The sequence below is a fragment of the Chrysemys picta genome, chromosome 8 (genome assembly GCF_011386835.1).
Source record: "Chrysemys picta bellii isolate R12L10 chromosome 8, ASM1138683v2, whole genome shotgun sequence".
In the NCBI taxonomy this organism is placed as follows: domain Eukaryota; kingdom Metazoa; phylum Chordata; order Testudines; family Emydidae; genus Chrysemys; species Chrysemys picta.
Genome location: NC_088798.1, coordinates 96,896,067 through 96,918,912, shown reverse-complemented (window position 1 = coordinate 96,918,912; position 22,846 = coordinate 96,896,067). Strand labels below are relative to the sequence as shown.

At 38.2% G+C, this 22,846-nt stretch overlaps 1 protein-coding gene across 15 annotated transcripts in view; it reads right to left on the bottom strand.

Annotated features, from left to right (window-relative positions):
* The window catches only part of RAPGEF6 (Rap guanine nucleotide exchange factor 6), a 238,834-nt gene that overhangs the window by 142,094 nt on the left and 73,894 nt on the right, over positions 1-22,846 (bottom strand). For all 15 annotated transcript variants that reach the window (XM_065555927.1, XM_024100179.3, XM_024100177.3 and 12 more), the window contains one exon: positions 9,865-9,934. In XM_065555927.1, the coding sequence (XP_065411999.1) occupies positions 9,865-9,934 (70 nt within the window). The remainder of the gene's footprint in view (positions 1-9,864; positions 9,935-22,846) is intronic.

The window sequence follows — 22,846 nt, the reverse complement described above, 5'->3', positions numbered from 1 at the left end:
CTAGCCTTTCCCATACCATTTCTCTAGTCAAAGGGGTGCTAATAAAATAAAATAACTCTACAAAGTGAATGGAAGCTCTTCCTCTATTTTTCTTGTTTGCGCTGACACACTTTTCACATCATATAAAGCACTGTTTGGCAAATATTGTCCATTAAAATACACTTGAAGTGGTTTTGTAAAATTTGCCATTTTTCTCCATAAAATTACTATGTATGCCAGTGCTACAGGGTGAGCACAGCCAGTCCCTCATCAGCTCACTCCAACTTGACTTATTTGAAGGCAGGGGAGCAGCAGAGTGGCTTACTCAAACATCTCCAGGACAGGAAAGTTGCACACAAGAGAACAGTAAGAGTGCCAAGAGTGGGGAGGGTTTGAGGGATACTTCCCTAGCAAAGTTGATCTCCCAACAGACAGGCTCTGGGGGTTCCCACTGAGAAGAGTGGGGCTTCACACTGTCAAGAAGGACTAGAGTGGCTGTGCTGGCAGAGGGACTGAAGAGGACTGAGAAGGAGCATCGGTATGGCAGAAGACGCCAGAGTACGGTATGGAGAGACTCCCAGCAGAGGCTGATGGAAGGTCCTGTTAGGAAGAGTAAGGACTTAAGAACTATATCCACTCAGTGTGGGAAGTGGATTATATTTGGGACTTTTTGTTATGGACTGAGTTGCACTATGATTTTATTAATAAACCAACCTCAAGGAAGGATATTACTGAAGCAAGACAGTCTGAAGTGGAATCCTTGGGTTACCTGAGAGGGGAAATAGAGGCAAGCACACGTATCCTGCTATGACCCACCTTAAGAGGGAACTCCAGATGGGACCACACTCTGATAGCTATTAGTAGCAATGCTTCCACCTTTTCTAAACATTAAATAACCATTCCTTTTGTGTGCTGTTTCTTAAAGAGTATGAGCTTCATCACTCCATAGAGATGTCAATCTGCCACTGTTGTAGATATTGCAATGCGCTCACTTGTCAAACCTGATGATGGGTATTGTGAGGAGAGGTGGAGGGGGGGAAATGGAGGAGAGATATAAGCCCTCATGCTTCATGCCATTAGCAACCTCTAATTGAGAGACATTAGGGAAAAACTTCCCATGTGGGCTGGTTATTCAAAATTATTCATTACAGGGTTTCATGCACCTTCCTCTGAAGCATCTGGTACTTGCCTGGTATTTGGAACACTAATGTGATCCTACATGGCAATTCTTATGTTCCTGTGAAAAGAATGTAGTGTTGGGGAGCCTTGAACATTCTCTATTCTCAAGAACAGAGAATCAGTTGTCTTTTGATTTCCAAAACGTGTGGCTCCACAGATGAATTGCCAACTGTCAAAGGATTAAAATACAGATACTGCAGACTTGATACAGTGCTCCTGGGTAACAATATAGGTTCACTAAAATGGAAAGTTGAACCCAGCACTAAGTAAAATATATTTTGAAAACAGCTGAAAATACAGAGGATCACAGCACAGAGCCTCTAACATGCCTATTCTAGAGGATGACTTTTTGGCCCAGAGGTGGCTATAAATTTCTAGGATTAGGACATCAAAATTTAGGAGAAAATGCCTTTTTGACATAATTAGGTAGAAATAAATCAAAGAATATTGTCACACTGATGTATAGGTCAGACAGAACAGAAATAATATGGGTCTGCGGTTAGCATGTGGTAACTTCTATAAAAAGCTTTGAGTCTTGTGATATATTAGATGTGTTTTTGAAAAGTAGACCGACTCTCACAATGAGCCAGTTTTCCAAGTAAGATGAGGATGATAAACCAAAGGGAGTTAGATCACCATTATTCTCAGTAGATATCATGTGATCCAACTTTAACCTAAACATGCTGAGCGCACACAAAAGATGATGAAAAAGAGTAGGTCACAGGCATACATCAAAGCAGGAAATGTATGCGACAGCAAACTATTAAAAATATAAATGAAAGGCTCATATTTTTAAAACACATCTTTGTTTTTTAAATTACACTATCTTGTAGCCATATCGTTCTTTTAATGAATCATGCCTTCTTCTCTACAAAATACATATCAACATCCATGCCTTATGTGGAATAAGAAAGCAGTAGCATGAACTAGATGATGCAAGAATAATGCTTTTATAAATACACTGCTACTAGATGTATTACAATTGAAAATTACATTTCCTAACTACCAGTTGAAAGTACAGAAACAGTAGACTAGAAAACTAATTATGTCACTGGTCAGATATTTTCCCGCACAAAGAGCAATATTGCTATCAGTATGAAGAACATGGAATCTTCTGTACAGTACAGGTATCTTCCTATTGTAGAATATCAAGACCTCTTTGTACAATTAACCTAACTTTTTATTCCACCATAATCACACAAAATTAAAGCAATTAAATAGTACAGAGGAAATCTCTCAGCATTTAAAAGAAAGGGAATATATACCTAATTTAAACACTTACAAATATATTAAAATAGCTATTAAAAGAATAGCTATACTGAAATGTATCAGGGGGTAGCCGTGTTAGTCTGTATCTACAAAAGCAACAAGGAGTCTGGTGGCACCTTAAAGACTAACAGATCTGTTAGTCTTTAAGGTGTCACCAGACTCCTTGTTGTTTTTATACTGAAATGCTAAATTTTAAGAGGACTGGTAATATAATTTTGTATTATGCAGTGGCATCAGTCACATTGGTTCTTAGGCACAATATAAAACAATGTTCATATGCTTATTTCTCAAGAACCTTAGAGTAATCAGCTGGAAATTGAGAAAACTTGTCAATATACAAATCTGACAAGAAACAATAAATTTGTTATCTTTACACACCCACACCCATGTGTGCGCCTGCTCCCTTAAACTGCAAGAGAATTTAAAATAATACATTTTTAATTAATTAAAGAGACGCTCATTTGAACTGAGGAAAATTCTTTGAACCAGGTAGAGAGAACCTACAACGATTTGACCATTTAAATCTTAGACAATACTTTTCTGAAAAGAGGTTATTTTCCTCAATAAGTTTCAAATGATACTGTTGTTTTTAGAAAATGGAACAATAATTTTACCATTGAAACCAAACACACTGTAAGCTGAGATAATGCAGCATGCCTTACTGGACAATTAAATTGAGTTCTGAGTTCAATAAACCTCTTTCTAGGGGGGTGGTCTATTTCAATATTGCCTGCCCCCAAAAATCATGAGTCAGGACTCGTCCACCCCCACATTCATGAGCTTTTAAGAAAAGATTAAGTTTTTTGGTCTATCTTCTGATTTTTGATCTCTTCCTCCCCACTCCCAAATTGGCACCAATTTGGCCGTGATTGCAGGAGTTCGCCCTAATAGATACAACTGAAATCAAATTATGCAAATTTGTATAAAGCACTGCCTGAGGGTACAAAGGGCTTTCTAGCTTCTTCCAAAAAGCTAATGAAGTTGTCCTGTGCTTCACACTAATTAATTATGTGCCCCGGTATCTGCACATCAATTAATTTTATACTCTCATACCCGCATCAATTCTTCAGCGTCTGGCCCCACATCTGCCCGTTGCATCCCAGCAGCTTCAGGGGCTCTTCACCCCATACCCTCTTACCTCCCAGAATTGGGACACATTTTGACAGATGCTTATATCCCAGGTAAATAGGAAACATCAGTTGCAACTGTTAAGCAAGTGTACCTCTATCTTCATTCTATATTTAGGGCTCAATTCAGACAGATGGGCTTGCATCTCTAAGCACAGCAACAGAATTTGGAAGATAGGACAGTGTTCATCTAAGTATCTGAGATTAGAGCAGAACCTTTACATTTTTTACTAAGTAAAGTAAAGAAAGCCACAGATAAACGTTGCTAATTTCTTTAGTTTACAAACACTAACAAGAGTGTGTGGATATTTATAGATACCAGAAATTAACCAGGCAATCTAGATTTTGAGAATAAAAAATTGTCATCTTGAAAAAAATAATCTGCTATTGTTTTCCATCCCTGGAAGGTTGTGATGTAGAATATGCTGTTGAAGGAGCTTCCCCGGTCCTTATGAAGACAGGGTTTTGGATATACATTAATGGACCTCTGAGATGCTCCTAATTTTTCACCCTTCCCTTATTGAGGTCCTCTATCATGAACACAGGGGGAGGGACATGGTGGATCTTATTTCATAGTCTTAACTTATTTGACCAGATAAGCCACTGTTAAAACAACATTAGGCAGCCTCTCTCTCACTACCAGGATATACGTCTGCCTCTGCAGCAGTCCATTAGCCTGAGAAGCAAGAAGCAATTTTTAGATGCTTCTAAAGTACACAGTCACAGTATTAGTCCTTATTTTCAGCGTGTAACAGAAAAGACTAGAATTACTGATTTAATAGGGTAGTCTCTAGTCAAAGATGTAATTTTATTGACTTAGTACTGACAGCTGCAGAGTTAGAAGTACCAGAGCATTTCTGTAAGGAGCAGCTTTTCCCATAAAGCATGATGCAAAGAGAAACTGACTAGGATCACATGATCTTACTCAATTTTACTCAACAGCCAGTGCTAGTAGGTAACATCCTTCTATTCACAAACACCATGCTGCTCTTGTGAAATCATCTGCTTGAACCTAAAGAAGAAAAAAGGAAGCGCCACGAATGAAAGGGGGGAAGAGACTGCAATACATTTAGATCTGCTGCAACTTTTGGCTACGTCAATTAGGATATGATTAACACCATCAGTTTAACAATAAACAGGTCTATTTGTTAATCCAGTAAATCACCTAGTTTCCTAAATATGATTTGCCATGCCCATTCGTGTACGATCTGTTATCCTCATTAACTTAGCTTAGGCTGACCACATTTACGGCCTTTAAAACGGGTCAGTTCTCAGAGGAATCCCCTTAAGAAATTGATTTATATTCTAGGAAGAAGGAGGAGATAACAAGAGATGAGAAAATCTGTCAGCAAACCTATTAATAAACTATGCTGCACTTGTATGTGGAGAAGTGGCAAATACTTCTTGTTTTTATCTGGTCCTCATATAAAATGGGTGAACTGCTAAATTTGTAACTGAAAACAAAAAAAACAAAACTGAAAAACAAATTAAACATGAGAGAAAGTCAGGGAACTGAACTCAAGGCTCCTGTGAGGCTGTGAAGATAATTACTCATGTGTACACCACAAGCTTGTCCTTTTTTTTCCATTTTAAGTTCCATGTAGAAATGTGACAGGCTTTGTCGATTTAGTCAGTTATGTTTAGCTATAAAAGGTGAAAGCTAACATCATGGAGAAGAAACAATGTGTTTTAGTAATTTGCTTGTCCTAGGTGGAAAATACACTGAAGTTCCAGAAAGGAATTTAAAAAACCCAGATATTTCACTGCACTGCCTAACTGGAATTTAAGAATACTTTTAGTTGTATACATACTATTAAACACAAATAGTTTAAAATACAGTACAGGAGTATAAAAGTTATGTATTTCTCTCCAGTAACGTCTACAATGTGCTTCATGGTTACCAAATAACTAGACTGATCAATTATATTTCTAGATATTAAATTAAAATATATTTATGGTATCATTGGTTCAATTACAAATAAGGGCATCAGTATTTCCTAAGGCTTGTACACCTACAAGTATTTTGACCAGAGATTATGTTCTGTGTCATTTTGCAAATCACATTGGTAGCTAGTGAGTCAGCAATTAGCATTTTAGGAAAACTCAAATATCATAGAATTTTTTTTCATGTCACAGAAATGAGTCATTTCCCACTTCAGAGAGTTCCTATATCAAAAAGGAGTTGCAACACAAAATGCATGCAATTTGTCCAGACAACAATGTACCAGGTTTACCAATGAAACTATGCATTAATACATTGTAAGAAAAAAATTGTTCCTAAATTACTTATAAAGACTGATCCAAATTCTTCTCTCAGTTAAATGAGTCTAAATCCACTGACCTAAATGGACTTTACCATGGACATTTACACAAAGCAGGATTTGGCCCAAGAACTCTCCTCAAAATGTCTGCTTCATGTAAAGGATCACAATTATTGTAAATATATAAAACCTAAAAATTATCAGAGAAATTAAATTTGGAAGTAGGATAGTCTATGACTGGGATATTGAGGTTCCAGGGAACTTCAGATCAGTTTTTACATTAGAACGGTATAAAAATCTGGCTCTGCCCACCAGCAGCAGTAGCAGCAGTTAACAGGCAAAAATTTGAAGTGGTAACGAGCAAAATAATGCCGGAGGCATTTCACATAGTATTTCTGTACACATCACCATCAAAACAGCCCGAAAGAGTCCAAGAAATCATGAACACCACCACCACAGCTAACACTTGTTCTTGAGAACATAAAGGACAATCATGAACTTACATGGCATTTTCTTACCTCAGAAATGTTGTGGAAGCGGCCCAAACTGTTCTACTTCTCAGCCCCGGCTTCCTTTTTTCTTGTTATACTACTAATGCCAGTCACCCGTTAAATGCCTGTTATATTGCTGCTTAAAGTGACAGTAATCTTAAAAGTCATGCTTCTGTCCGAAAACTTTCTACCTACTATTTTTACTTTTAACATCTAACATTCACTATAAATGAAAGAGAAAGACTAATTTTATCTAGTGCTTGATTCATAGATTCATAGATTCTAGGACTGGAAGGGACCTCGAGAGGTCATCGAGTCCAGTCCCCTGCCCACATGGCAGGACCAAATACTGTCTAGACCATCCCTGATAGACATTTATCTAACCTACTCTTAAATATCTTCAGAGATGGAGATTCCACAATCTCCCCAGGCAATTTATTCCAGTGTTTAACCACCCTGACAGTTAGGAACTTTTTCCTAATGTCCAACCTAGACCTCCCTTGCTGCAGTTTAAGCCCATTGCTTCTTGTTCTATCCTTAGAGGCTAAGGTGAACAAGTTTTCTCCCTCCTCCTTATGACACCCTTTTAGATACCTGAAAAACTGAAGGCTGCTTTAAAAACGTAATTGTGATTTTTGTCATTGTTATGACTTAAATTCATCTGTATGTTAAAAAACTAACACACCAGTTTTCTCCCTACTACTATTACTAACCCCTTCACTGAATTAGACTGTGAGCTCTTGGGGCAATAACTCTGTAATCTTACTTGTACTCTCAGGCACGTAGTACACATTTGGGCACTGTAAAACAAGCAGCCACCACTAACAAGCTATATTTCAATGAAAATTTTAAATTCTGCCTCAAGGTATTAAGGGGAAATGTTCCCTCTTTAGTAATTTCCTTTCTTCAGTGTTTGGATTATAGTTGATCCCCCTCATCATATGGAGATAGGATCTTAGCCTTCTAATAATGTCACAGACACACCCAGCAGCAGGAGCTGGGGACAAGGGTGACACTAGCCCTGAAGTGAGTTTCTGCTCCAAATGACACATCAGGCTCTATGTTTGTGTCTCAAGGATTCCAGATCAAATTTTCTCAGTTCAAAAATAAAATGATGATTATCCTGTCATTATAGCAAACTCACAGGAGATCTGAGAGTCAACACCTTCCACTCGGCCTACTGCTCACTCTCTCTCTCTCTGTTCTACTTAGAGGAAGGGGCTATCTTTTTAGGAGGCTGGGGAGGGGGAAAAGGGAGAAGAAATGTTCTTGGGTTGAGGACTTCTGCGCATGGAGAAGGGCTGGGTCCAATCTGTGCTTTCCCAAGGGCCTTCCTCTTTGACAAACTGGTGTTAAAACCCTCTCCCTGCCAGCCTGTTTTTCAGTGTCAGAGTTCAGTCCCGACACTGAAGCAGAAGGGTCCTCAAAAAAGTCAGACACCTTCTGAGCCCTTGACAGGGGCCTGGCACCTTTGTCACAGTCAGTCATGATGGATGCCAGCTAGGGAAGTTTGGTGCATGGGGTTGTGGGCATATACGCTGTTCATACCTCATATGGGCTATCAACGCTGCTTCATTCAATAACATGCCACCAGGCTTCCTAGGCCTTTAAAGCTTGCTTCAGCCCAGCTACCACGAAGATTCTTTCTCCAGCTGGTGAAGGATGCAACTACTGAAGATAGACTAGCTAGACCCTTAAATTTGAGGTGTAATGTCATCAAAAGACTTCATGAACTGCCTCCATCTGCTCTTAGGGAGAACAGACTATCAAATAGAGAATGTTAAAATCAGATAAGCAACAGACAGAAGCCAAATATTACTGGGCAACTGACACGTTGTTCTTTACTGCTCAGATACTGTCCTTTGTCAGTATAGTCATTTCAAACAGGGCTTCTAAACTGTCACTATGAGTTTAACTTAAACATGTTTACCAACAAGGGAAGCTGGTTTGGAAAGCTAGGCCTTGGCTACACTGGCGCTGTACAGCGCTGCAACTTGCTGCGCTCAGGGGTGTGAAAACGGCCCCCCCCCCCCCCCAAGCGCAGCGAGTGCAGCACAAGCAGCGCTGCACGCTCGCTCACAGCGCTGCAAGCTACTCCCCTCGGAGAGGTGGAGTACTTACAGTGCAGCGAGACAGCTCTCGCAGCGCTGGCGGCGCGACTACACTTGCACTTCACAGCGCTGCCGCGGCAGCGCTGTGAATTGCCAAGTGTAGCCAAAGCCTTAGACTGAGGTAACGATTAGGAGCCTTTCAGCCACTGCAGAGACGTTATAGTCCCACAATAGTTTTGTTTCACACCTGACAGCGGCATAATAGAAAGACAAACCTGAAGATGATCTGCCTGGTCTCAGTACAATGCAAGAGCATTCTGGAAGGGCCCTGTGTAGTAGGACAATAACGTTGGGAATGTACTCTCGGAAAGCAGCTCCAATGTTCCAGCTGTTGATAGGACTTGTGTGTCAGTGTGGGTAAGACCCAATTACAATCCACAAACTGAACTTGGCAGTATTAATAATCCTAAAGAAACCAAAGCCTTTTCCCTAGCTTTTCCAAAGCATGCAGGTATGCCGGGAACAGCAAAGGCAGAATAAATCTGAGATCAGAGAGTCAAATTTCAAGAACTGGCTAATCTTCAGTACCAGTGGCGGAGCTAATGCGGGGAGAGGGTTTAAAGGGTGAAACTGCCCCCTCCCCACCCATTGTCCTTTAAGGGTATGTGTGCGCCTTTTCAAGCATATTATTCATTCGAATAAAGGAGATTTACTGCATTCATTTTCACACGGGTGGAAAGAGAGCCCTCCCCACACTCACCTGGCTGTGGCAGCTACTGTACTACAGGGCTGGGCCCAGCTACCCACTCTGGGCATTGCAACATGGCGCACAGAGTTACGTGGTTCTGCAATTCTGTGCGCCATGTCGCAACACCATTCACACAAATTTGGCCCACCAGTGACTCCGTCATGTCACAACAATTGGAGAGGGGAGCCAGGCCTAGCCCCGCAGGATAGGAGCTGTTGCTGTCGCATGAATGCAGGTTGGGCTCACTCTGCAGTCAACCAATAACCAATTGCCCCCCCGCCAGTTGCAAAACCTGGCTCCACCACTGCTCCCGACATGCCTCCCTACTTCACCACAGGTCTTCATATTAAGTGGAACCGCAAAGGACAAGAGTACCTTAGCTAACAGAGATAGCATGTCTGGGAGAGCTAGTGAAAAAGGAATAAAATGGGAGATAAAATATATGAACATATACAGTAGGACTGACTAATGCTGACTGAGGAGTACCCAATTAGTTAGCACTGGTGGGTCTGTGAAACAGAAAAAAATGAGTCATTTTAGAAAGGTTGACATTACAATCCTAATCATCATCATTACCCATCTAGTTAAATTTACATAACTGTTGCTGTCATGAAAAGGTAGCACTGAGTATAATTGAAATCAGGCCAATTTTAATGTAATTTTATAAGAAGCTTTACAAAAAGCCTTCTGTTACCAGGTACAAAACAGTTGCTAAAATATACAGAAGCATTAAGCACATTTTTAAAAGTCTGTTCTTACCACGATCATTTCAGAAGGTTCCAATATAATACACTCGCATCCTCTTTTTCCTCCAGACTGCTTGCCAAAACTGGAAAAAAAAGTGGAAAAAAACATTACATTTTACCTATTTTGGGGGTAAAAATAGTTAACAGAAGGTGAATAATTCAATAACTTAAGGGAGTGTGGGGGAGAAAAAGTTCATGGAAACTACTATACTTGAGACTACAATTTAATTTTCTCACACTGTCATTAATAATCCTTTGAATTTGTACAGCACCTCTCATCAGAGCATCTCCAAGTACTTTATATAAGCAGGATACTTTTGTGAAATTATTATTTATATTATACTAGAGTCAAGAGAATCCAGTCATGAACAGAACTCCATTGGGTTGAAGCTGCTTAGGAAAAGAAAAAAAGGAAGAGAAAAGACAAAAGACAAAAGAAAAGAACAGCCTTTGCCATAAAAATCTGACAATATAAATAGGGAGAAAGTATAAAATGTAGGTGTAGAACAAAACAGAGGGGAAAGATGTGTGACATTTACAGGAATTCAAAGGTTCCATATATTCATAATTTTTATTAAGTAAATGTACAAATTAGAGGCTTCACAACTTGTTTTTCAATAAGTGAACAATATAGGCCACTTTCCTATTCATTATCATTTGGCATTTTATTAGGTAAAACAGTGTATCTATTTTACAAGTGCATAAACTGAGGCACATACAGGTTAAGTGACATGCATATGGTCACAAAATGCAACAGTGGCGAAGTAATACAAAAAAGCCTCAGAGCATGCAAAATCTGGCCATTTCATAAAAATAGCACCGATAACCATTAGCGATAAATGGAAAGTGCTGTTTTCTAAGAACTCTAATAGAGATGAGTGTCTTCAGAAAGTGTTACCAAAACTTTCAAAACTTCCTATATTAGGAAAGGGACAAAATTACAGGAGCTTGCATGTGATTATTTAAAAAATTTTAAAAAATCTAAGTTGGCCAAATATTTAAAAGAGAAAAAAGGTTAGAAAGAGGATCAACACAATAACTCAGTGAATTAATGCGTCCTGGTTTAGTGTGCTGCTCTTTGTGCTCTCTGCTGTCAGAGCTGAAGTCTCAGCTGAGACTACAGACTTACAATGAGACGATAATGAGTTCTCTCCTATGTCTGTTTCCCCCCATTTTGACATGTAGTTATTTTCTTCTCCGGAGACAGTGGCAGTTGTTGTGGTGGGGGTTAACCAAAACTGTTTTTATTAAAACACTGAACAAGCTGTTGATTCTAGCGCACGTAATAACTTGATGCAGACTCCGACTTATATGTATTCTATTCCCTGATGCGCCTCAGGTTTTGTTAGAAGGCAGAAGGATAAAAAAAATCCTTGGATGCTATGGGGATGAGATGGCAGAGAAGAGATCAACAACGTTAAAGTCAGATATACCGCCAAGAAAGAGAGCTTAGAACTGTATGATTTACAGAGTTCAGCACTGTACATTTTGTGCAATAGCCTAAGCCATTTTTGTGTATTTAGCAAAAAAGGGAGAAATTAATATTATAAACATATGATCTCAAATTAGAGGGGCTAGGCCTAGGACAAACGAGGGTTTTTTATTACTCCTCCTCCTCATTGTAGTACATTCCTTGAGTCATTCTGAAGGTCTATTATTTTAGGATTGTCAGTAGTCCCGATTTTATCAGAGATCCCCACTCTTTGTCCCCTGCATACGGGGACATGTCACAATGATTTTTATAGGTGTTTACCAATATCTGCTATTTTCTGAAACCATAAAACAGCATTTGTTTTGAAGCCATTTCAGTGTGTAGGAGAAGATCAACCCACAGTGGTTGAAGATAACAGTATTTAGAGATAAATCCCAGTAGTAAGATAGTCAGACAATTGGATCTACACTTGTATCATCTCTTGCAGAAGTCAATGCAGAATACAGCACGCTTCACATATTAAAGAACACAAATTCTTATGTTAAAGTTTGCATTTAAACACTCAAACATCAGGAAACAGAAGAGTTAGCTTCATTTAGCCAGCCATGTGGCACATCCTATATATTTTATTATTTACATTTAACAAACAAATTTTAAATATGTAAATTAATCCCACAAAACAGATTTAGGCTTGTCTATACTTTTTTACCAATTTAATTAAAATCAGTTTAAAATTAATTTATTTAAACTGGTTCAAACTCCTGCATGAACACCTTTAAATCAATTTGCAACCAGTTTATATCAATTCATAACCAAATGAATTCAGTTATGTCTCTAAATCAGCACTTAGTAAAATCATTGATATATGCTTGAAGTATGTTATCTTCATAATAACCAAGGCAAATCCCAAAAGGAAGTAGCCTTCCTGCAGATTGAGCACCACCTGGATCATTCTTTAGGAAAGTCCTTAAGATGGTCTGGATGGATGGACAGTCTATGTAGGGCTATCCTGCAACACCACTGAAGCTCTCGGTGCCCACATGATCACCGATCGTGTAGCAGCATTCCGATTCAAGGACACATCCTATCAAAGTAATAAAGCAAAACAGCTTGCACACACAAAGCATTTACTCAGTGTTTCCCAATTTTGACAGCAGGGCCCCTGACTATTTTGTCAGTGGCTTAGAAGTTAAGGAAGAAAATACTTCAGATCCATTGTCCCTCATTGCAAATGTGCTTTGAAAGTACAAGTAGTATTGGGCTGGCAGTTATCTGAAAAGCACCTCAACAAGTTAAATTTAAGTACACACGTGTTACACTAGAGAAAACGATGTTTTGTTAATTCTGTGATCACTATATGTTAAGTATCTAATCTTGCCCTCTTTTTCTAAGATAGAGGAACGCTTTGAAGTGGCACAGATTTTTGAAGTGAAAACACAACTGCATTTTATAATTCATCACGGGGAAGCAAGAAGTCTTAATAGCTGGCCACAGGGCTGCTGCAGCTTTTGGACACCTGCAAAAATATAACTAAAGAGTACATTAGCTAGTTCTCTCTGCTAAAACTACCAATATTAAAATGCTTAATGACTTTGAAATTATTATTAGGATTCAGAATTAACCTGCTGAGATAAATGAAGGTGGTTCACATTTCTCAAAAATATTGTTTCACAGGCTGTCTAAAAACTCAGGAAAACAATGTACACAGATTTGCATTAGTTTATACTCAGATCTCATTTGGAAGGTTACCTTTACAAACAAGCGCTAGGTTTGTTTGTTTTTTTAAATTAAAGTTTAAGAAGCAGAATTCTGCAGCAAAGGACTGATTCTGCAGCCAATTCTGGCCATGAGAGTATATGCAGCTCAGCTTCACTGAACCACCAGCTCATTCCCAATAGCTATCTCTGGCATATATAAGACATGAAGAATCATGTAACCTTCTGGTGAATGACTGAATAGGAAAGGGGAGGGAGCGAATAAGGTTGTGAACTAAAAAGGAGGAAGAAAAAGATAAGAATAAAAAGCAACAGCGTGAAAAGAACAGGAAAGAACAAATATGAAAAGTACCAATTGCTTTGCAGCACAGAGGGAAGGGAGAACAAATAATCAACCTATCAGGTACATTTGTACCTTTAGATGCCACAGACACTACATTCTTATGCATGGGCAAACTACAGAAAGCTTATACTGGAACACATATAGTGAAAGGGTAAAACAACTATCCATGCATGGAAAAGGATGAACTAACTTCAGTGGATATTTTAAAATTTTATGTCCCAGAAACACAGATAACACTGCTCTACAGCCAAAATGCTTCTGAAAGAAAGGTAGTCAAACTTTACTAATTCTGGGTCACTGAGAACGAAAATGATGCTTAAAATTATTGATTGGCTCTAGTTTTCAAGATAAGTGAGTTATAAAGGGAAGGAATCTCAATTTAAACCAGAAATGACTAAAATACATCTTTGACTGGATCTATGAATAAATCTATGACTGGGTTTGGACAGTACTTGCTTTTTAGGCAAAACAATGAATGATGCAATCTGAAGCTGGTATTGCATCATACATGATATGAATTGCATCATGTTATTCCTAGAAGTCATGGATGATGCAATCATAACAAAGCTTACATCACTCTGCTGAACAAATTGCCCTATATCAGCTCTAGAAATCATACAGTGCCGTGCTCTCTTATTTGTCAGTGTTTGATTTTGCAAAGGGACACATTTCTGTTTAGCCAAAGTGAGCAGAGATGCCTCGTACTTGTGTGAATAGTGCAGATAACTTTTGCTATGTTTGTGGTGAAGTGACTTTTGCATCACAAAAGCATAGTATAACCACTAAAGCCTATCACCTTTATTTTGGCTGCAAAATTGGAGATCAGGACAAGAGGTGGGCCCCACACAGATGCTGCAACACTTGTGCAACAAATCTTCGCCAGTGGTTGAACAGGAAAAGGAAATCTATGCCTTTTGCAGTGCCAATGATTTGGAGAGAGCCAACAGATCATACCAGCAATTGTTACTTCTGCATGGTGCCTCCAGTTGGGAAAGGTGTGTCAAAGAAGAAAAAGTGGACTGAGCGTTATCCAAACATTCCATCAGCTATACGCCCAGTACCCCACGGAGAAGGACTGCCGGTTCCTGATGCACCAGAATCATTCTCACTTGAGTCAGACGAGGAAGAGGAAGAGGATGAAACTTCTGGTCCTGAATCATCAATGTCACAGGACCCACATTTTCTCCCATCCTCCTCCTCGGAACCACACCTCATAACACAAGGTGAACTGAATGACCTTGTCAGGGATTTGGAACTACCCAAGAGTAAGGCAGAGCTGTTGGGCTCCAGACTACAGCAGTGGAATCTCCTGGCAGGTGATGTTAGGGTTTCCATGTTCCGTTACCGTCAAAAGGATCTTGTCCCATTCTTCTTCATGGAAGGTCATCTTGTAGCCTGCAACAACATCGATGCTGTGATGGCAGCCCTCAACATTGTTCACGATCCAGATGAGTGGAGACTGTTCATTGATTCATCGAAGACGAGTCTTAAAGCTGTTTTACTGCATAATAGCAATGTTTTGCCATCAATTCCAGTTGATCATGCAGTCCATATGATGGAAACCTATGACAACATGAAACAACTTTTGAGGTGCATAAACTATGACCAACATCAGTGGCAGCTTTGTGGCGATTTGAAGGTTGTTGCTCTCTTGCTTGGTCTGCAGACTGGATACACAAAGTACTGCTGTTTTCTCTGCGAATGGGATAGTCGTGCAAGAGATTCCCACTACATCAAGAAAGAATGGCCACTCCGACAGTCATTGAAGCCTGGGAGGAAAAGTGTTCAGCATCCACCATTTGTTGACTCAAGGAAGATTTTGTTACCACCCTTACACATCAAGCTGGTCTGATGAAGAACTTTGTCAAGGCCATTGACAAAACACAAGCAGCTTTCAAGTACCTTCGTGGAAAATTTCCAAGGTTAAGTGAAGTTAAGATAAAGGAAAGTGTCTTTGTTGGTCCTCAGATTCGTGAACTTCTTCGAGATGATGCATTTGACCATGCACTGCATGGCAAGGAAAAGACGGCATGGAAAGCCTTCCAGTTAGTGGCAATAAATTTTCTCAGAAACAACAAGGCAGACAACTACAGGTTGTTGGTGGAAAACCTCCTCAAGGCATACAAAAGCCTTGGTTGCAACATGTCACTAAAGATACATTTTTTGCACTCTCCTCATCTAGATTTTTTTCCACCGAACTGCGGAGCAGTGAGCGATGAGCACGGCGAGCGATTTCACCCGGACATTGCAACAACGGAGAAACGCTATCAGGGCAAATGGAGCCCATCAATCTTGCAGACTATTGCTGGACAGTGACAAGAGATGCTCCATTTAATGAATAGAAGAGATAAGCCAAGAAGCGCCAAGTAGACACTGAATAGGACTAAACTATGTACATAATAGTTTTTTGCCTTTTGTTTCATAATAAATTTTATTTATATAACCCTTTTGCTGATTTTTAAAGTGTTACATAAACAGGACAGGTGAAATATTATCATGTAAAGCAACCATAAACACATGAAAAGACCTAGGTTTACAATTTATGAAAACTCTACTATCTACACAATATACGTAGACATAAAATGTAAAAACTTAAATATCTTAGAAACAGTAGCCAATCAGTTGTTTTAATTGTCATATTTGAATTCAGCACATCAAAATACATAATAAATAGCACATTTTATCTCAAGCAGACGACTTCTCAAAAATTGTAGACCAGTGTAACTATAAAGACACTTTCATGCAGCTATTTTAGCGAAACCTCAGATCCTTCCAAGCAACAAAGTTAACTATCCTAACAGTTATTATGATAAAGCATTATGACCAGTAGGAGCTTTGCAATTTGAACTGTCAAATTCTGGATTTTGATAATGTATTCTAGAAACTATAGCCTTTAAATAGAACAACTGCCACACAGTAATCACGATAATGACTAAAATGTTCCCTGCTTGTATTGTAACAGCAAAGAAGCTTTTAGAGCAGGATTTCCATATTGAAATATGTCAGTTTCAGAGTGGGACATCCACACTAGCAGCTGCTGGCTAAATTTTGTGTCTTCTGTCATGCTTCTTCCATACAGTGCATGACCCAGACATCATAGTCTCAAACAATCTCCCATTTGTTCCTAGCCTCTGTTTGCGAGAAGTTGGGAATGAGCAACAGGGAATGGATCACATGATGATTACCTGTTCTGTTCATTCCCTCTGGGGCACCTGGCATTGGTCACTGTCAGAAGACAGGATATTGGTTTAAGTGGACCCTTTGGTCTGACCCAGTACAGCCGTTCTTATGATTCTGTTGATTCTTATATTTATAACTAGTTTGCCCACTCTTTGCATGATGCATGCGATTATAAAATATAAGGAAATTCAAGCAGTTCATCTCTAGGTCAGGACTGGTTGGAATTCCATTTTATTATTTCTGCACCAAAGTCTAACGTATCTATCCAAGGTGTCCTGTGGTCCTGCAATATAATTCTTCTAGAATTAAAACATTGGGAAAGTTCTTTCATTAGCTATAGGGTACTAAATTAATTCACCTTCAAGAGTGATTGCCTATTTCACTTCAGTATACAGCGAGGTTTAGTGGTGCTGCACTGTATGTGACTACTTTGTCCTTTATGACACTGCACCTATTTATCACATATACACAATAGTGTAATATCTTTTCTAACTTTCGGATGAAATCTGAATACAAAGAAGTGTTACAGATGAAAGTTAAAAATGTTACCATTCAAAATGATTACTTATCAAAAATATTTAAAATAAAACTCCTTTAGGTTAAACCTTTCTTTAAGTTAAACAGTTCAGTCAACTAGTTTCAATCCCATGCAATTTGAAATTAAAAGTTGACAATATTTTTAAAACATCACTGTAAAGCTATGTATGGTGTACAATACAGTACAGTGCATTATTGAACAAACAGTTTTAGCATTTTTCACTTTTCTTTTAAGACTGGTAAATACTTTTCTTACACACACACACACACACACACACACACACACACACAATATATATATACAAGTTCTGAGTAAATTATATTTTACCCAGAATATTGTTCAAGGGGAACATGATCAATATAATTTCAATGTTGTCAAAATACTACTTTGTTTACATAAATATACACAACCATTCACAAATTCATCTCCTTACTGATGTCGCAACATTTGGCAATTGCGTAAGTGAGAATAAACGTTAATAAACGCAAAGTATATACTGACTGTAAGAAAGATCAAGCTCCTTACACAGTCGGTTTTACACTATCAAAATATTTTTACCATTATTGACCACTCAATCTGAATGGGCTATGCGCCAGTGACAACAAAACTCATTGCTAACCCTGAAGAACAAATGACTCACTTTTGCAAGTCAATAAAGTCAAGTTTAGTTGACTGACCATGACATGTACTGTTTTATTGATTGAATTATGAAAGAACAGCTTTAACAGAAACTTCTTTTTTGCCAGATCATATTTTTAAATAATCATTTTAACATTCTTTTTAATAAGTTACTGCACACATTTCAATGAAATACAAATGGCTAGCTTCAGTGCTATATCAATTAGCGTTCTGCTGACTTGCGCACATGTAGTGAACCTCCTACAAATTTCAACAAATGCTTAAGAGCTATAATAATTCCTCTTTGGCTTATAGTACAGCATTAACATGAGGAAACAATAGTTAGAGTAGGCACCAAATAAAGCGATGAAATTACTCTTAGTGAGAGATCTTGTTTTCCATCCCAACCCTGTGAGAAGATTTACAAACAGTAACACTACACCAAGAATCCCAGAAGCAGGCAGCCTCTGTGGAATGGGAAGACCCACCTTGCAATCCCCCTTCACGAGACTCAGTACATGGCCCTCTAGTTTGGGGGCACTATTATGGTAGGCTCCCCCAATCACTTCCTCAACCCAGCATGTAGCCAAAGCTACACATTTTCCCCACAAGCACACTAACAACTTTCTCCTGTGGTCAGCTAATATAGTCCAGGATTGTAGGAATCAAAAGGATTCACATGCTTAAAGCAGCTGAATGTCACAGAACTCCATTCCGTCCCTACCTATGTAATGCTGAGCAGTCACAAAAGTAAAATTTTGACAGGTAGCCACTAATTAGGTGTTCCTTGTTTTCTGGGTGCTCAGCTCAAGAATCCTGGAACCTGATATGCAGATGTGCTGAGCACTGACAACTGCATTTGCAGTCAGTCAATGGGAACTATGAATGCTCAACACCGCTGGTATGGGCTGAAGGAATAAGCACAGGGTTGGGAGTCAGGAGGATCCAAGATCTAGTCTTATTATATGACCCTTTAACAAGTCTGTCTTTCCCAATTGTAAAATGGAGATGACACACTTATCTCATTGTGAAAATAATTTCACTAATGTTTATGACGCATAGAAAAACTACAACAATGGGCACCCTACAAAAGACGACAAGGTTATGAATATTTGCGCATTAATAGCAGGCTCTGGATAAGCGTGCAGTAAATAAGGCAGGGGGCCACAAAGTCAATGAGGAAAATTTAAATGAACAGCTCTTTAGTTCTGAGCACCACCCATCCTGTGCACTGAATGAGGCAGGAATTGAAGGGAAAAGTGCAGTATATGATCAGATAATTAAAATTATTATACTACATATGTTCAACAGAGCAAAATTAAGATTGCACAAGCAACCTTAAACTGGCATTTCCTAATTTACGAATACCTGACTCTGCAAACTAAATAAGATAGTTACAGCTTTGTATGTAATATTTAAAACAAGGATAAACTAAGTTCAGCTTCAATCAAATTAAGAGAGAGTTGGGCATGAGAAAGGGCAAAAGGAACAATGATTGGAGAATGGAAAAGACAGACAAAATTTAATGGCAGTGGAAAGAACAAACAATAAAATAAAAATTTAAGCTATTAAATAAAAAACTCCAAATGAGCAAGACAATTTTTGTGACAAGATAAAAGCCTTTTCATATTGAGCCTGTACATACAAGGCCAATAGTAAAATCTTACCCCAAACTCAGAACATGTTTTTCTTATTAAAAACAGATCACTACAATGTAAATACTTATATGCCCTCATTTATCTTAGTATCCGAGTGCTGCTCAGGAAATGGAGATAATCTCTCCCTACCAAGAACGTCTCCCACTGAAATACCTAGAAATTATGCCTGAGGATTTTTTGCTTACTTGTGTGATGGGTATGTATTGTATCCATGCATATGAAGAAACTGAGGGAGCACTAAACTGAAAAAAGAAGTTGTGCATTTAGTTCTGAGATTGCAAAGGAAAACAGCGATTCTTCTCTCTTTTAGGAGTCCGTACCATAGTTCCAGCTCCTATAAATTGTATCTCCCGCACTCATTAGTATCCTGCTGTTGGTTGACAAGACCATTGTTTCAGTGTAATACAGTGCTCATATGAAGTCACAGGCAATGAGGAGATGCCAGGTAGCTAGATCAGTACAAAGCCTTGAACCCTCATGTAGATGTCAGATGAACATCAGTGTATTTTTCAGCAACAGAAATGGGGTTTACAACATATTATAGCCATCTTACACACTAAACACTTCCCTATGAAATTAAAGCATGTTTCTTTAAGTCTTCTTAGTATTACACAGGGATAGAAATATGGAAGAACTGGAAAAATATATTATTCAGACAAAGCGCAAGTCTAATAAAGCAACACCTCTAGGGAAACAAAACTAAAGACTAGACAATCTAATGAAAGCAAAGAAAGCATCAGCTGATAATTTAAACAGGAAACTCTCATTTTGGTACAGTATGTTACATCTTCTTTAAGGCTTACAGAGAGAAACAAGAATGAAAATAATCCAGTTGCCAATTTTAACCTCACTAAAAAGAAATGTCAAGATAAATGTTAAAAAATGGAGTGTATGAGAAACAGATTTCATAGCTATAAATATCTATTGGAAATTTCATTGTTTGCGTTCTTTATTTTATTTACAGAACTACGAAAGGCTTAGGTAAGAATTACAACATTATTATCCAATTATTGGTTAGTATTTGTGGTCAGACAATTCAACCATAATAATGTATTGGTTTATCAAGACCTTTATGGCTAATGTTTGCCCAAAGGAGGATTTGAACAGTTTTCCTGAAAAAAACACAGTGTGCTTTGATTAAATATTTAGATAACTAAAAAAGCTTATTCATTGGAGTACAAAGTCGTAAACTAGATATTAGGAAGCTACTGGTTTCTTGATGGCTGAAGCCCAGAAAAGTCAGTTCTCTAAGCTAGACTGCAGCTTTTCAATTATTGTAGTATGTGCACCTGTTGCTTGATATCGAGACATAACATCTATATTATTAACTGAGATCAAGTCACTGGTCTGCAACACTGTTGCAAGATAAATGCCTTCCACATATTAAAAGAAGTCTTTTCTTTTCATTGGCTTTTGTTTGTAAAGCACCTCATTTGCAGTAGACTTTTTTTTCCTTCCTGATTCACTGCTGTTTTTAATTAACAGTTTGTAAGCTAACATACACCATGAAAAGAAAATGTGAGTTATCAGTGCTTCACTAATTATACGAGGTCCAGAAACACCCTTTAAAAACAAACAAAACAAAATCAGTTCATTTACCTTACCACAACCAAAATAAAAACATCATCAAGAATAAAATTGTGTGTCTTTTTGGTCCAAGTACCTGAAACTGGTTTCGGATTAAAACATTAGTGAGGATCCAAATGTAAGGAGAAGCAATGTAAGTTTTCCACTCCATCTGTCCGTACAAAAATAGGATTTTTAACTGCTTATTTCAGCTTTATTTAATTCAGAAGTGAAATAATAAAAACACATTATGCTTTACTCCAGGAATTCTTGTGTTGTTCTTTAACACTGGAAAGGTACATTAGTATATGGATACCCTGGCCTTTATAAATTAGGCCTACATGCTAAATAGATGCTAAATAATGTGGATATGCAAATGTTCCCTAACTTTACAAGGACTCACAAGAAGATTAATTTGAAGTCTACAGAACACTAAATACTGCTTTATAATTGTATGGATTGCATATAGTTACACTCTGAAATGGCTAAAAAAAGTTACTGGACTGATCAAATCCTGCTGATATCCAGCATGGGGCCTGAATTTGTCAGCCATATTTTCTCAAAAATAGCATCACATTTCAAGTAAGTTTTAATATAAATTTGATAGAGCCACAACACTTAATCATATGATTAATTTTACTAGCATGAGTAGCCCAGTTGATTTCAACAGTACAACACGTGGCAGTAAAGTTAAGCATGTACTTAAGTGTTTGCAGGAACAGGACCTTAGACATTTTAAACTCTTGGTTTTCAACCCCAATGTCCAAAAAGCACGCTCAAGTAGTATGGGACCCTAATATAACCCACCCATTTTTTAAAGTGGCTTACAGCTTTTATAAAGATATAGAGAATCTTTACTATAGAAGTATCTCGTAAATAGCAGCAGCCTTCAAAACGCCTTCTCAATATAAGCTTTGAACGTAATTAAACCCCATTTTAAAGACAGTTTATTATCATTTAAATTTGTGTAATCTGAAAAAAACAAGTTTTTTAAAGAAGCAAGCATAGTATTAGGAAGTTAAATCTCACAGACACCAGCAGAAGTAATATTTTTTTCTGGCCCATCTGTAACCTAAGAAATTTTAGTGTGTTTTATTAAAATAGTCATTTTTAAAAAAGACATTTAATAACTATCTTGATTACTTTCCTTAATCTATGTAAAAGCATTACCAATCTCATGTGCAGTATGATTTAGAAAGAACAGCGAGACATAAAGAAGCCAGTTTACAGCCAAAAAGAGAAAAACGTAGGCTTACTGCAACAGATCCTTTTTTTTTTTTGGTAAAAATTTCCCCAACATGCAAAATTTTCATCACTCCTTCCCCATCAGCAATGTTTATCAGAAAGCTGAATACAGCACATCACATTTCTCAAACCACTGATTACCTTGTCCCAGGACAGAGGAATGGAAATTAGTTTTTAAAATATTGTTTTCAGAAGTCATAGCTTGTCTTTGTTTTTGCTTGGGAAACACTTATTTCCCATCCTCCTCATCAAGAATGAATAGCAGAGGGCAAGGGCTGATGTTCTAAGCATCCATGTGCTCGCACCCCAGGTTGAACCAGCCAGTTTTCTGAGCAGGTTGTTCCAAGTGCTGATGTTGGCTGCCATTTTCAAGTGATTATGGTACATTAATGACCTATTCAATGTGACACCGAGGTAAACTGGGCTTTGGATCATGCTGCAGACGCTGGTCACTGGAGAAAACTCATGGCTTACGCTTGAATTATACAGACGAAATACACTAAAAACTGTCTTAGAAAAGCTCGGCTGCAAGCGCCATCATCTACAATAGTCTGCCAGGAGCTACATTATCAAGACCTCGTCAATTTCTGAGAAGGACTAAGCTTAGTAGCTGCAGCAGATGTCATTGGCATAGATAAACTTGCACAAGAGTGTAGTTGGCAGGTCGTTGATGTACACGTTGAACAGTATCAGTGAAAAA